At 44.4% G+C, this 14,853-nt stretch overlaps 1 protein-coding gene across 1 annotated transcript in view; it reads right to left on the bottom strand.

Annotated features, from left to right (window-relative positions):
* Positions 1-14,853, bottom strand: part of spidr (scaffold protein involved in DNA repair) — a 40,575-nt gene that overhangs the window by 14,506 nt on the left and 11,216 nt on the right. The window contains exons 6-10 of the mRNA XM_076970300.1: positions 14,033-14,256; positions 13,376-13,476; positions 10,784-10,961; positions 6,573-6,786; positions 6,034-6,233 (exon numbers count right to left, since the gene is read on the bottom strand). Of these exons, the coding sequence (XP_076826415.1) occupies positions 6,034-6,233; positions 6,573-6,786; positions 10,784-10,961; positions 13,376-13,476; positions 14,033-14,256 (917 nt within the window). The remainder of the gene's footprint in view (positions 1-6,033; positions 6,234-6,572; positions 6,787-10,783; positions 10,962-13,375; positions 13,477-14,032; positions 14,257-14,853) is intronic.

Raw genomic sequence — 14,853 nt, 5'->3', positions numbered from 1 at the left:
ATTATTAGTACTAGCCAGAGTACAGATTATAATTTCATAGATGGATGTTTACACCTGAGCCAAGACATGAAGCATTGTTTAGGGGCAAAAATAAAGTGAAAGAAAATTTCATTTTTGAACAATGATGCTTATAATTTTAATAATTTTTATTTTATTTTTTTAATGAAGCGGATGTTAAATAGCACTTTTGCCCAAAATTTCTCTCTGTGGTATCATGACAGATCTTCTGTGAAAGATATTCTGTGTCTTGGATATTTGATTACAAGTCATAAAACATTTGGCCAATCAGAAATCAATGAAACAAAGTCAGGCAATTGCTAAGATTGGACCCAGTAAGTGTGAGCTGACAGGTCCTGGTCTGGGAGACAGACGCTGAATGGCTTCAGAATCATGAGCTGTGAGGCTTGTTTAGGCCTGTGTGGGTCTAAATGAAACTGTAGAAGTCAGGAGGTAACGGAGCAGGAATGAGAGTGAGACACCACGTACTTAGACCAGGTCGACATAAACAACTACCTCCATTCCCCCCTGCTCACCCCTCCTCCCCACGTTACTCCTGCCCCCCGCCCTGCTGGAAGGAGCTGTCAGCCACTCTGACCCACTGTCATTGGCCAGCTGCAGTGGCTGGCCACCTTCAGGAATTTGTTATTGTGAGTAATCGCAGGAATTCACAGCAACTTGGGGGCGCTTCCTGGAACACACACACACTAACTCACACACACACACACACAGACGCGCGCACACACACAAAACCCCACCGAGAGTAGCCCTCCCTAGCTCAATGCTACCATGAAACATGATTGGTAGGGACAAAGTGGGCGGGCTTCCTTCCACCACTGAATTCACCAATAAGGACGCAGTATGTGATAAACAGGGCTGTAATTAGACACCTCAAGCACATTTTGTTCTAACCTTTTCCTGAAAACATCCCCCTCTCTCCTCATCTCTCTTCACACTAAGCACTTCTTCAGCTTGTTTATATTCCCCGGACCTTTTACTGGAACTAAATATTGTCTTGGAGCAATAAAAAAAAACAAATTCTGATCACTTTCTGAAAGCAAGAACGATCTAGAACAGAACCTAGAGACGTTCAGGGAAGCCGAAGAAAGTGAGAGTCACTTTCTGAGTGCTGAAGGCTCCTCTATCTCTCAGCGTGATCTGCAAGGAGTACTTGTTGAAACCTGCACACTCACACAAACTCACGTGCGCACACGTACACACACACCCACACACACACAAAGCATGGCATATATGTATAAAAAAAAAAAGTTGTTAAACTTGTTAATCCTTTAACCCAGGAAAAAAAAACATACTTTCTCACAGACTCGAACATGTTCCAGTTACAATCTATGGCCTACATGTCCAATCACACAAGCAGAAACGTCTGAAGTGGATTCAGTAATTCAGAGCAAGCCGTAGCGTGTTGATAAAGATCCTTACAGCACTGGGAGCAGCAAAAGACAGATAAACCTGTGCCCACTGCGTGGTGGCCAGATGGGCTATTCAGACAGCATGCAAACAGGACAGGTGATACTTCATGGTGACAGCATTTAAGAATCAAAAGTAAACATTCAATATTAATCAACATTTTATACAGTTTTCTGCTCAGCAAAAGGCAGATGCTGAAGTTTTTGAATATTCAAGTCAAGGGTGGATATTGTACCAGTTTGTCATAACTGAATTCGCTGGAGTGTCTTTATAATTTTAAGAAGTGGGATGCAGTGTCTGATTTCTGTGTTAGACATATAGCTAGTTAGCTAACTAGCTAGTTACATGCAGCTGGTTAATCTCAAAATCACTGGCCTAGATGCCTGCGTGTTGCCTTTGGCTGTCCTAAAAGTAGCCGAGAGTTGTACATTATTCACAGTAACACATCCCCTCAGCGTTTGGACTATGGACATTAGACACGGGTGCAGTTAATGTAGTTACATCCACAACAATACATTTTAATTAGGCTGCATTCCTACTGGACATGCAAGATAATACATTATGGCTACAAAACATTTCTGTACACCATCCACACAATTCAAATGCCTAATTGGTTTCAATTCAATTTAGAGTCGTATGGTATGTGTTGATGGTGACTACGTAAAGTTTAAACCACATATTTATACACTGAGTTAAACTGGCTTTCACACACACACACACACACACACACACACACACACACACACACACACACACACACACACACACACACACACACACACACACACACACACCCTACCAATATCCCACTCAGAAGCACCAAGATTGTGTTCAATTCTGGGTTTTTTGGACAGTTCTCTTTTAAGCCGTTCTGCAACTGTGAGCCTCAAAAGGTAGTAAACCCCCACCCACACCACCCCACTAGGAATAACAGTGCCCTGTATTTAACTCACGATGGAAGGTATGCACGAGGCCAAGACAGAAAAAGAGACGAAAAAACAGAGAGACAGAGCGAGGAAGTGACAGCAGAGATGTGGTCTGTCTCTGCCATGTCAGAGGGTCCAGATACGCGTGGGATCGCCTGTCTGGACTCAACTGATGACTCCACTGATGAGGGAGCTTGTTACGCGTCTATCTGTGTGCTAGTCCCTGCTCGAACACACACATCATCACCCTGACCACAGGTCAGGAGGTCAAGTCCAGGCTTGCCGTCCTGCCCGAAATACGACCCTCCGGTACACACGCATGTGCAGACAGCATTCTGGGATGGCTCACCTTCATCTGTTTTTGTGTTTACAGGATACTGGCGTGTCTGGCGGGGACTTATTTGCGGTAGTCAAATGACTTTCACTGTCTCGTTCCATCCGCTTCCCTTTCTAGAGCTCCGTCTATTTCCATCTTTCTAACAATCTGTTTCCATCTGAGTAGCATGTGCACGTCTTTTTGTTCTGTCAACAAGTTCGACCCTCTGCTGTTACTGGGCAGCAACAAAAAAAAGTGCAAAAGTACGAGTGTGTGTGTGTGTGTGTGTGGCTTTATAAAAAGGTTCATGCTTTTCAACATTTACCATTAACCTAGTTGGATGCTAAAGAACATTTTCATCAGCAATATCAGTAACCCAAGCTAACCTATATTTGTTGATTTGTTGCCGTAGAAAGGGGGGGGGGGGGTGTTGATATGATCACTACCTACTCTTAGTTCATGTCTTGTGTGCGTTGCCAGTGCGTGGCCCTGGATCGGTGACAGGGCTGGGCTGTTTGTCATGTCATGTGGCCAGTGGGGGGAGGAGACTGAGTGTGAACTGTATGTACTGGGAGGAGTTGACTGGTTAGTCATTGATAGAATCTAGAGCGCATGCTGTCTGTTTTTTTGGTGAGGTGAATGTCCTCAGAAAAGACTTGGAACTCCTGCGGTGTGGTTTATAAAAGATCTGAGGACACCACCTCGAACACGTGGGCCACTGACACACAGACTCACAAACAATCAGATACAATAACACGGCCCGCTAGGTGATTTTCTGTTAGAGCCAAAAGTAAAAACAGAAAGAGGAAAGTAAGATGTGAATTTTGATAGACGGGTACGAGTGTGGCGTGGTTTTGTTTTCCAGGCAACAATATTGTGTGGTCACACGGTGGCGCAGCTCTGGAATCAACTCTACCTTTGGAGAACGGAGAAAGGTTTCACAGGTGCTTGCATCTTGTAATTTAAACATCCAGTAACGACAAACATATTTACTGCCACCGAAACTGGATCCAGAAGTCCTAGCGGGCCTCGGTGTTTTCCGCAGAACCTTCTAATCCGCTACACGTTCGAAGGGTTAACCGTCTGGTGATACTACAACCTCTGGTGTACTTGCCAGACTCCTGCACTCCAGCTGGAAAGAAGATTTCCTGGACGTCGGCCACCGTCTTTGTCGCATGGCACGCCTGGACCCTGCACTAATGCCCAGAACCATCACACCAGACATGGTGTTCCAACACCACAGATGACACAGCACGACACCACTACAGATACCACAGACACGCCAGATCCACGCCAGCTTTCTTAGAAGGCACGCCGGCTCCGTCCGATCCCTGGAAGGATACTTTTAGGCCGTCATGTTCCTTGTAGCGTATCGCAAAAACTGAGCATCCCACATGGTGCAGTGAGAAGAAGGCCTTCCATGGAACATCATCATCAAAGATGATGAACCAGAGAAACGAAGTCAGGAACCTAAAGATAATGTTCATGTCACCTGCAGTGGTGGCCAGCTGCAAACTCTGAATCAAAGTAAATTTCACACCAACAAAAAAACTAAGAAATGAACAGCAGATTATTTTCTTATTATTATCGTATTTGCTAATCTCATGTTGCCCAACAACTACATCACTAGGAACGTGCGTTCCCATTCCAGTAGTTACCATTAAGTACCATTAAGACAACATTGGTAAAAATAGTGCCTGGCGTTCCCCCTGCCACTGAAACCCTCCCTCACTGTTGCTGGACAACTTTCACTGTTGTCAGAACAACAGCACAATGAATGTTGAGCAGGACTCACATAAACGTCACATGACACCTGCAGAGACCAATCAGTTCATCTCTGCACTGATGCATCAGTATTGACGCGTGTTGGACATACATCACACATATGTACTTGCCCAAATCACAACTGAAAATTATAGATTCTGTGTGATTTCTGTCAAATGACAAATCTGTATCGTATATACAGGAAAATATCGGATCTGCTCCACAGTTCTGTGTGACGTTAGCCACAATACCACTTCTAGTCTAACCCATCACACTCAGAAATTCTTGTAATCCTCAGATTGTAATCCAGACCGACACAGCACCAGTACGGCTTGGCTTGGTTTAACCATCTCCTCCAAGACTGCCAACCACCTTGGGGTGGTGAAACGGGAACAGTCTGTGTTCATGTACCACCAAATCCCTACAGACGGGTCTGTAATGCAGCAGTCGGGTTCGTCTCCGCCCACCAAACTGCACACAGCTGGCATCCACTTGATGCTTTATTTCAGAGCATCGAAGGGTGCAGAATCTGCCAACGTCCTCTGTTCCAGGACAGACTACAAGGGCCCAGGACAGACTGATTCTCCACATGGTTCTCCACTGATGGAAAAGGCTGCACCTTTAAAACCTGCAGAGTCCATCTCAAGCATCTCAATGAAACTTGTTTGACCTCTGACCCCTGGCTTCTTTCCATATGACCCCATCTTAGTAAGACAAGTGTAATACTCATTAGTAGTGACATACTTGCTACCCGTTAAAGTGTACATTTAAATGCAAGCTATTTATGGTTTCATGGAAATTTCATAAATATAGTTCCATGGTTTGTACTTGAATCTGAAATTCAAAGCAAATGAAAGAGTGATCAGATACAGCATCGTTCAGAGAGATTAAATAGCTTTTTAATATCAGTGCCAAATGTGCCATTAGATCTGGGGTGTGATGAAACTTGTGTGTTGTCCTAAGACATTTGGTGTAACACCAGTAGGGTCCAGAATGGACACAATGGTTTAAAGCGTGACAGAAAAAGACATTTTTCTTTTTGTTTTGTGATAAGTAAGAGATATTTTAGTAAGTGTCAACAAGGTTAGGGAAGAAAAAAAAACACAAAAACATCACACAAAATGTTTTTGACCTTCATTGTGCATTTTACACAAAATCTGGGAACTTTAGACAAAAATGTCTCCCTGGAGACCAGGAATGGAACATTCACCTTTGAGCACAATAATGTGTGAAAGCACCCCTGCTCAGGTAATGGTATTATCTGGTATTATCTGAGCCCTGATCCAAGCCACACTGTGGGGTTAGCTGAAAGGCACAGTGCCAGAGATATAAGGTATCTCGAGAGTTTCTGCATCGCGTTATGGCCTCAGATCCCTTCGTACAAGATCACAGGATTCAGAGAGTATGAAAAATAGGTTTCTTATGGTTCTGACCAGACAGTGTATAGAATGCGACATCATTATCAATCATTCTGGACGTCTGGTAGTCGTTTTGTCAATGTTAAAAGCTACAGTCCGTTACATCGATGATCCTTTTGTCAATGTTAAAAGCTACATCGGCTGTGCGTCAGACGCCCATGTGAGTGGATGTGGAGTGCAGTACCTGTGCAGCCGAGGTTCTGCTGGTCCGGTCGGTCCGACAGCTCTGCGTTTTAGCCCGCGTGAGGGCAGGGAGCGTGAGACGCTGCTGAAATAGACCCTCTGAACCGCCACCTCCACAGGGCCACACAGCACGCCTGACGGACCACAAGCCTGGACGGCCTCCAGGAGAGACTCGCACGCACCACGCACATCCCTGCAGACCTGTGGTCGGAGAAGTGGGAGTGGGGCTTCGTTACTCGGGTCAGGCCTAGCCGGGGGGGGGGGGGGGGGGGGGGGGGGGGGTGTCTCTTCACTGAAAATCCATTATTTGCCTAATGAAAACTTTTGCATCTCAAAAGGCCAGTAAAAGATTCTAAAGTCTTCTAAAACCAGACTTTTCAACGGTTACATGCGTGTTTAGGGCTCCTTTAAATCAACATTCACACTGTGAGGGTGACGCTGAGAACCTTCAAGATTTAAAAGCCGCTTTAGCCCCAAAACCTGAGGCGGCAATCTCCTGTACATGTTGGTCAAAGTTGGTCATGTTCATACTCCACACACCTGTTCATCAGGTGCGGACTGCCGAGTGGACGGGAAGACGGGTCCTCTCTGCCATAAGCATCTGGTTAACGGTAACGGTTTGGACTTCTCCTCGGGCATCAGAGCTCTTGACAGCGCGGTGCTGCTGTCCCGTATCACCTCTGATAAAACCTTCTGGCTGAAATGAGTGTTCAGGATTATGGGATGTTCTTCCCCCTCAACAATTAGACTCTGCCTACAGTAGAAGAAAATGAAGAGAATTATTTTCACTCGAGGTGAAAGGTAATTATTCATAGCTACACCACGAGAACAAATGAAAAACCTAGAAGAAACAGGATTGGTCAAATCAAGCTTGAAGTTTTTTGGGGAGGTTTTTTTTGGTATAGCTGGATGATCATTTGACAGAATCACTGTCCTTATTATTTATAGTCCAATCATATTGATGAATTCTATGAATTTTCACGAGGAATCTAGCCAGTTTCACTCCTCTTTGTCAAAAGAATGAACGTTATGCAGGCACCCGCAAACATACATTAAAGGGTTTTTAAATATCCTCAGGTAGCACGCGTAGAGCTACACCCGCCTTTGCTTTGTTTGAGAAACTGCAGACAGCACTCTGATAATGACAAACTGATTAAGATGCCTTTTTCCATTCCAGTGAAATGACGAGTCCTCCGAGTTATGTAGTACATAAAAAAGTACAACAACGTAAGAATGCAAAATAAGGGGTCAAGCATTCGGTTGCTTCAACACACACAGGTCAAGACGCACGCACACAGCAAGCCAAGTTCTTCCCTAGTGGTGGTGTGTAAAACTTGGTCGGGGATCATTTGTATGATTCAAAAAGTATTTACATTTAAATCATCGACCCTTAACTTTAGCCAGTCACCCTATATAAACAACAGCGATTTACCAAAACATATTTTACAGATCATATACAATGAATGTGGAAATCTACGATGTTTTGAAAATCATACACTGATTAAATTCTGTTGTATTTCTCCAGAAAAACACACACACACACAAAAAAACCCAACTTTTATTCTTGCTCAGGCTACAAGCCCAGGCCTGTTGGGCCCTCCGCTCATGACGCACCAGGGAAGATAATGATACAGGTACGTCACGACTCCAACGGGTCTCGGGACGGAGCGGAGGCCCGTGAAGGAGAACTCTCCCCTCTGAACTTCGTGAACCGTGGGGGCTCATGCCAGAATTGGACGGCGGCCAGCCGAGGCACGTTTACACAGGAGAGGTGGAGCCCCCCCGCCCGCGTACCGCAAACACACCGCCAGTGTCGCCCCGCGGCAGGAGGCCGGGCAAAGGTCGCCAGCAGACCCTCTTATCACCTCTGAGTTTATTAATTAAACATCTGTCTGAAGAGGGCAGTGAGGAATATTATTTCCAACAGAGAACCAGTATGTACACTTTAACTAAATTACATGCATGTTATGGTATTAAAAATCTGTTTTTATATAGAGTAGCTAATATTCAATAAAAACTAATACTGCCCTCCAGTTCAATATGTAGCTTCCATTCGGTCTGGCAGCCGGAATGACAACAATGTTGATATTGTTTTAGATGACTCATAGTAATACATGTTAAATGTTGAAAACAATTACATTCTACAGAAATCTTTTATTAAGACCACATTTCTCAATCTTAACTCATTTGCAATAGAAAAAAGGCAAAATTAAGTTTATAAGATAAAGAACTGTAACGATAAATAAACTATCCTGGAACGTTTTGCTTTTAACATCTGGCCTAACAAATAAAATTAAAATAAAACAGCAAAAAAAAAAAAATCCTTTACAGAGATTAGAAGGAATGGTGTTTCTACCCATACTGCACCTCTTCTGTTCTGTTTGTACCTCTATGTTTGGGCAGTGGAACAGGAAGTTCTAAAGTAAATAAAGAGCTGGAGATGACGCCAGACCTCTCCGCAGGTGAGGGTGTGGGTAGACACCGTCACCAGCACAGACATGGAAGCCATTTCCGCCCACTCCCACCCCTGTCCAACGTTGGTGTGATTGTGCGTGTGCACACGTGTGAGTGTGTGTGTTAAGGAGTGGGGAGCTTTAGTCACGTGTGTCACTGGAAATGTACTTTAATTGGGACAGCAGTAAAGTATCAGAACACAGCTTTTCTCTGATTCATGTGTACATAGGCGCGCGCGCACAACCTGTTTCTGAAGCTATGCAGGGTGAAGAAAAACAGAAACACGGTTATATTCCCGTGAGGAGGAAAACGCTTTGCTTTGTCATTTATCAAAATAATCCGCCACTACAGAGGATGTGATAAGGAATCCCGTACCGTTACAGGATTAAACTGTGAAAGAGGCACTGAAGAGACCCGCTCCGTCTTTCTACATGTAAGAACCAGGAGTCAGAAACACGAGCAAATTCTCATCACGTTAGAACACTTCTCAGAACCTCGTGTGTTCAAGTGAAAAACAAAATCCTTGAAAATCTTCATTTGGCTTCAAACGTAGCTCCACATTTCTGCCAAGATCTTCACTCGTCAAACTGACGGACTTTCCAGGATCAAGCAAGCAAGCATGTGGGCTTTCCTAGTTATGACTGCCCTAAAACTAATCACCCCCTCTCCACACACACACACCCACCCACACAGAAAGAGAAAGTAGTAAAGACCACATATGCCAGTAACACAATGTGCTGCATGTGTTTTTAATTCTTCTCCCTGGCGTCAGTCAGAGCTATTGTGATCTGCTGCTCCTTAACAGGGTCAGGGAGACACAAGGAAACGAGAGAGAAATAGCGAGAGCAGAAAAGGATCCAGCTGTGTTTTTCCCCTGGATTGCTGGAAATGAGCGCAGAGCTGCCAGGAAGAGGAACGTGGTCCGTTCCCTGGAGCGGAGTAATGACGTGGGAGCGGCGTGGGAGAGATGGAGCGTGCGGGAGAGGGAGAGGGGGAGAGAGAGGGAGATAGAGGGAGAGAGGAGGGCCCCTGGCTTTTGGCTCGTGTTCGTAGCTGTAGCGTGGGCTTCGCATCTCCTCCCCTGGAGCTGGAATCCAGCCGTTCCTCTACGACCCCCCCACCCACCCCCACAACGTGCCCCCTAAAAAAGGTCCTAGCAGACCTCTGCTATTCAGTGTTGTATTCTCAAGGCATTTGTGCCAACTGCTGAACTCCAGCCACACCGTGACTCACCGCTCCACTCCACAACATCTCACCATGTCGCTGTAATAAAACGGTAAAAACTCAACATGGGAACACAGGGTCTGAAGGACAGCAGTGAAGAATGAGCTATATATGATCAGATATGTTTTACACAATTACATACAACAATTACATACAATTGGAAATAATCAGTCTTGTATTTCCAGTACGATAAACAATGCAGAGGATTCAATCAAAATGAATAAAAACACTTATGGGGATGAGCGAAACACATTTTAGATTACCTCATCCTCGTCATATATAACACCAAATGTATTCAGTCTTGTACATGACCCATGTTCACTGTACCTTTAACCATCCGTCTTCTGGATGACATATCCTAAGTCAGGCTACCCTGAAATTCAGTGAATAGTTCATTGACTGTTCACCATGTCGCTTCTCTTTGGTTCATCCTTTATGAAGCACTTGTTACTACTTATTACCACTTATTCCACATTTTAGGAATGTCTAGTTAGACATTTACATCAGATTGAGGACATATGAATAACTGATTGCTATGTATATGATGTTAATATGTTCACACCAGTGGTCACTATCCTTTTACCAATTTGCCAGTGTGCAGTAGAGTTAATGATAGCGTTGGCATCAAGCCAATGTATTTAAAAACCAGCCTAAAAATATAAAAATATTCATTGCAAATAGATTTTTGACTCTATGCCAGCACTTTACTCTACTATTTTTGACTATCTAAACAAAAAAATCCCACATACCCTCACAAGAATCTCCTTTAGATACACCCACATTCAGAGTGTGAATGTACAGTGGGGGGACAATACTTCACAGTGGCCAAATCTGCTGTCAGGTACGGTTTGTGTTATCTCTCTCTCTCTCCCCTCTGTTCCTGACCACAGACTGCTCTTGGGAGGACACGTTTGGGCCGTGGGCCAACTGAGCACTGATGCAGGACACATGTACACACCCCAGCTGGAACAACCACTCTGGGCTCGTCCCATTTGTAGCAGAAGAGCAAAACCACAGACGTGCCCTAACCACGTGTGTGAGAGTCCTGCAGCGAGAGAGGGCGAGACTCTCACCATGGTGGGTAGACGTGGATGGTGTCTCCCACAGCAGGACACAGGCGCGTGGCCGTTTCCTTGCAGAAGAGCGCCACGCAGGGCCCCCCCTCCGCGGGTCTGTCGCACAGGGCGGCCTGCATCCCGCACGCCTCCCGCACGCCCCGCACGCGCAGGACCAGCACGCCTGGCCTCTCCTCTGCCACACACACACACACACACACACGGCGTAAACAGCATCAGGTTCGGCGGACAGCTTCAATCAGTTCTGACTCGTTATTATCGATCCACAGGGTGCGCGTGGGCCAGCCTGCATGTACTATGCACATACACAAATGCAGATTAAAATGAAAATATATTGTTTGTGACAATGTTGCTACTAATGGTTGTACGTGGAGATTGGCTGTTGAGTCAAATAATCGTTTCTTTACTGTAGAGGAGTTAATTGCATATACGACATATACAAAGGATGCATCATAAACTAGAAGCTTAAATAAACTCTGCCACAGATGAAACTTGACAGTGGCTTCATACAAATGCATCTATTGTCAACAGAGAAAAAAAAACCCTTTAGTTTAGTCTGTGGAGAAAACCAGTGTTCCGCACAATGACTGTAGCTGCGTGTTTATCTCCTAACTCTAAAGAAAGAGGGCTGTCTTTCTCACCCATTCATTTACTGCATTGTCTAACCTCAGCTGAGGGCAAAGTGCTAAGTACGGCCACCCTGTGTACACGTGCACAGGCACGCAGGAGCACACACACGCTGAGTGTGAGAACACACAAAATCCGTTATACCGTGGAAAATGAATACAAAAGAGAGGTGTAGAGGCACGTGTGTGTGTGTGTGTGTGTGTGTGTGTAGTTTCCTGTCCCAACTGCAAGCTGAGGTTGATGACAGAGTTGCGTTTCCTACTGAAAATCGAACCTTTAAAGTCAAGTGTCAAAATCAAATTTATTTGTTTAGCTCTTTTTCCTCAAGCCGTTGTCACAAAGCAGCTTTGCGGGGGTCCTGGCTCGCCAGGCGATATGACCAGAAAATACACGCAATAAAAATGCATCAGGTAATTATCACAAAATGCATCAAACTCTTTTTCCACCCACTGCAAATGTCTGAGGCAGGATCAAATGTAGCCAAATACAGAAAAACAACAAATGTTCCAGAGTAGCAAGAAAATGTTACAAATTCCTTTGTAATGAAAACATTTTAGCACCCTAAAAACTGAAATGAAACCATGAAAGCAAAATGTGCTCTACAAATCTACAGCTGGTGGTTAGTAGTGGAGAGAACAGACTGAATAATGGAACGAAAGAATGAAGCATCCTAAGATGATAAGAAATGATCATCAAACGCTTCATTTCGTCCTGAAGCTCTGGCTTCGGTGCTGAACATTCATGAACATGGGTTAATGAGTTAATTAGAACTGCATGCAAAAAACAATAACCACAAAATAAAAAACACAAAGCAAAAATCCCCACCCCCGCTGCAAATTTCCACACCATTGTATGTTAATAACTGAACAGACAGTTCTGGTCAGCTCTGTGTTCACAGTAGAGTCACGTTTATAGTATTTAAAGATTTCGTAGGCCCGGTGCCAAAACGCACAGCAGCGCTCCTAACAGTCTCTTGGGAAGGTCTGAAGACACGGAACACATGATCCGTGCGTTTAACGTTGCAGGGAGAACAACGCTGAAGACACCTTGTACTTCTATTGGTGTGCGTATTGTACTGTCTGTGAGATTATGGCGCGAAACGTAGATGACCACGTCACGGTCACGTCATTTCTTATGTTTTAATTTTCACTCTGTAGAAAATGTTTTCTGAATTACACGTGAGCAATGATCCGGACACACCTCCAGCCCCCAGGGTCTCAGTTGTCACATTTTTCATGTTATAATGTGTCAGATGTTTTGAGCATGTCTGGGCTGTAGGCAGGTCCCAGGAGCCCCCAGACTCCTGCTGCAGAGCTACGCCGCTGTAATCCACGCAGTACGTGGCTTGGTTTTGTCTTGCTGAAATAAGTCTAGTTTTCAGAAGTGTTCCTGAGCTCATGTGGCCATTTCCAACACAGAACCATGTCTGGTTTTTAACCCAGTGCTGGCTTTGGGCTTTGCCCCTTGTGTACAGGAATTTCTAGGGATTCTCTGAATCCTTCAATGATGTTGGACCGATGGACCGTACTTTTACACTGAGTACCCATAATTCTTGTGGTGATCCCCTTCTCAACTGTCCTTCTTAATTTACCACTCTGGGTTTCTACCCAATCATCTTACTGACCTGCTGCCAATTAACCTAACGAGTGGGAGTGGCATCCCACCTGTGCTCCTGTTGCAAAACTTTTTGAAATTTACTGCTTGCATCAAATTCAAAATGGGCGTAATTGTGTCAGAAAAGAAAAAAAACTTTCATCATTGACATGTTGTCTTTCCACTATTTTCCATTAAACATAAAGTTTCAATGATTTGCACGTTCCAATTTTTTTAATGACATTTTACATAGTGCACCCACATAGTGTCTGTCTGTCTGCCTGCCTAATTGTCTGCATGCCCCCCCCCCTCTCTTTCTCTCTCTCTCTATCACACTCATGAACAGTTAAGAGCGCATGTCCTTCTTACCTGTAGGTGTGGTAACGTTGGACACAGACTGGTGTCTCCAGAAACTTACAGCTGACCTCTGTCGCCGCTGAATTCTGTTCAGTCTTTCTGCAAGACCCCCACTACAAGGATGCAGTAAGCAGATTCACAGCACTATCAACCTTTCAGCAACAGAAGCACATGGTGAAGATTATAGAGCCCCTTACCGCTGTGAGTTACATCACACACCACTCGCACATTTAAAGGATGGCACAACAGAAGCAACAGATGTGAGCATAAAAGAAAGGTCAGATTCCCTGCTTGGGCTGGATGGAATTGTGTTATTTTGTTTTTCTATTTTGCGAGCATTTTTATTTCAACAATGTGGAACGTTACAACCTTATTTAGCCCATGTTGTGGTTGGGCTCTGACAGCATTAAGGCGCCACTTTCCAAATATCGTTTGGACAATACAAAAGACCATTATAATCTGCTAAGTAGGACATTATAAAGGTTTTATTACCTATAATTTGGGATTTTTCCAAGTCCTTTGTGACACATGTGCAACTGTATTGTTTTATTACGGGATATATTCTTTGATATTGTGTCTTCTCTTCCTTAAATCCTTGACTATTTCTACTCACACCACAACCAAAATTTCAATCACATGTATGGATATAGTCATCAGAATCGTCCTTGCCTTTCAAACCTGTGCCTCTTTTTGCCAGAGTCCTCGGGGGTCCTTGAGGTCCCGTCAGTTTGCTTCTGAGGTGTGTGTAGCAGCGCCTGCACGGAGCGAAGCCACTCGCTCACAGACCTGTGGGGCTGCTGCAGGGGCTCCGGGCCGGAGGAGTCCAGCTGGCCGCGCCCGTCTGGACCTCCATCACCATCAGAGGAGGGGCAGTCAGAGATGTCCGTCACCACCTAACATCCAATAGAAACACTCATCACAATCACGCGTTGCTCCACACACACACACACACCAAGGCCCAAGATGATTGAACAGTTAGAGGCCTGTATTAGACATGAATGGGAGAGCATTCCTATTTCTAAACTTGAGAAACTGGTCTCCTCTGTCCCCAGATGTCTGTTGAGTGTTGTAAGAAGGGGGGGATGCCACACAGTGGTAAAAATAGCCTTGTTCTAACTTTTTGAGATTTGTTGACGCCATGAAATTTTGAAACAACATATTTTTCCCTTAAAATGATACATTCTCAGTTTAAACTTTTGATCTGTGCTTTGTTATATTCACAATAAAATATTAGATGTTGGCCCCTCCACATCATTGCATTCAATTTTTATTCACAATTAGTTTAGTGTCCCATCAGCACTACTGATGAAGGACCTGTCTGAAACATCTGAACACTGCAGTTACTTACTTGGAATCTTCAGACTCTCACACACACATACACACACACACACACACACTTACACTTACACAAAACCATATAATTTTTTTATATAGATAATTTTAGACATAATGTTGCTGCATAATTGGCTGACTGAATAATGAATTCACTG

Source organism: Brachyhypopomus gauderio, chromosome 13 (assembly GCF_052324685.1).
Source record: "Brachyhypopomus gauderio isolate BG-103 chromosome 13, BGAUD_0.2, whole genome shotgun sequence".
In the NCBI taxonomy this organism is placed as follows: domain Eukaryota; kingdom Metazoa; phylum Chordata; class Actinopteri; order Gymnotiformes; family Hypopomidae; genus Brachyhypopomus; species Brachyhypopomus gauderio.
Note: the sequence above shows the minus strand (reverse complement) of the source record. Positions and strands in the feature narration are given on the sequence as shown.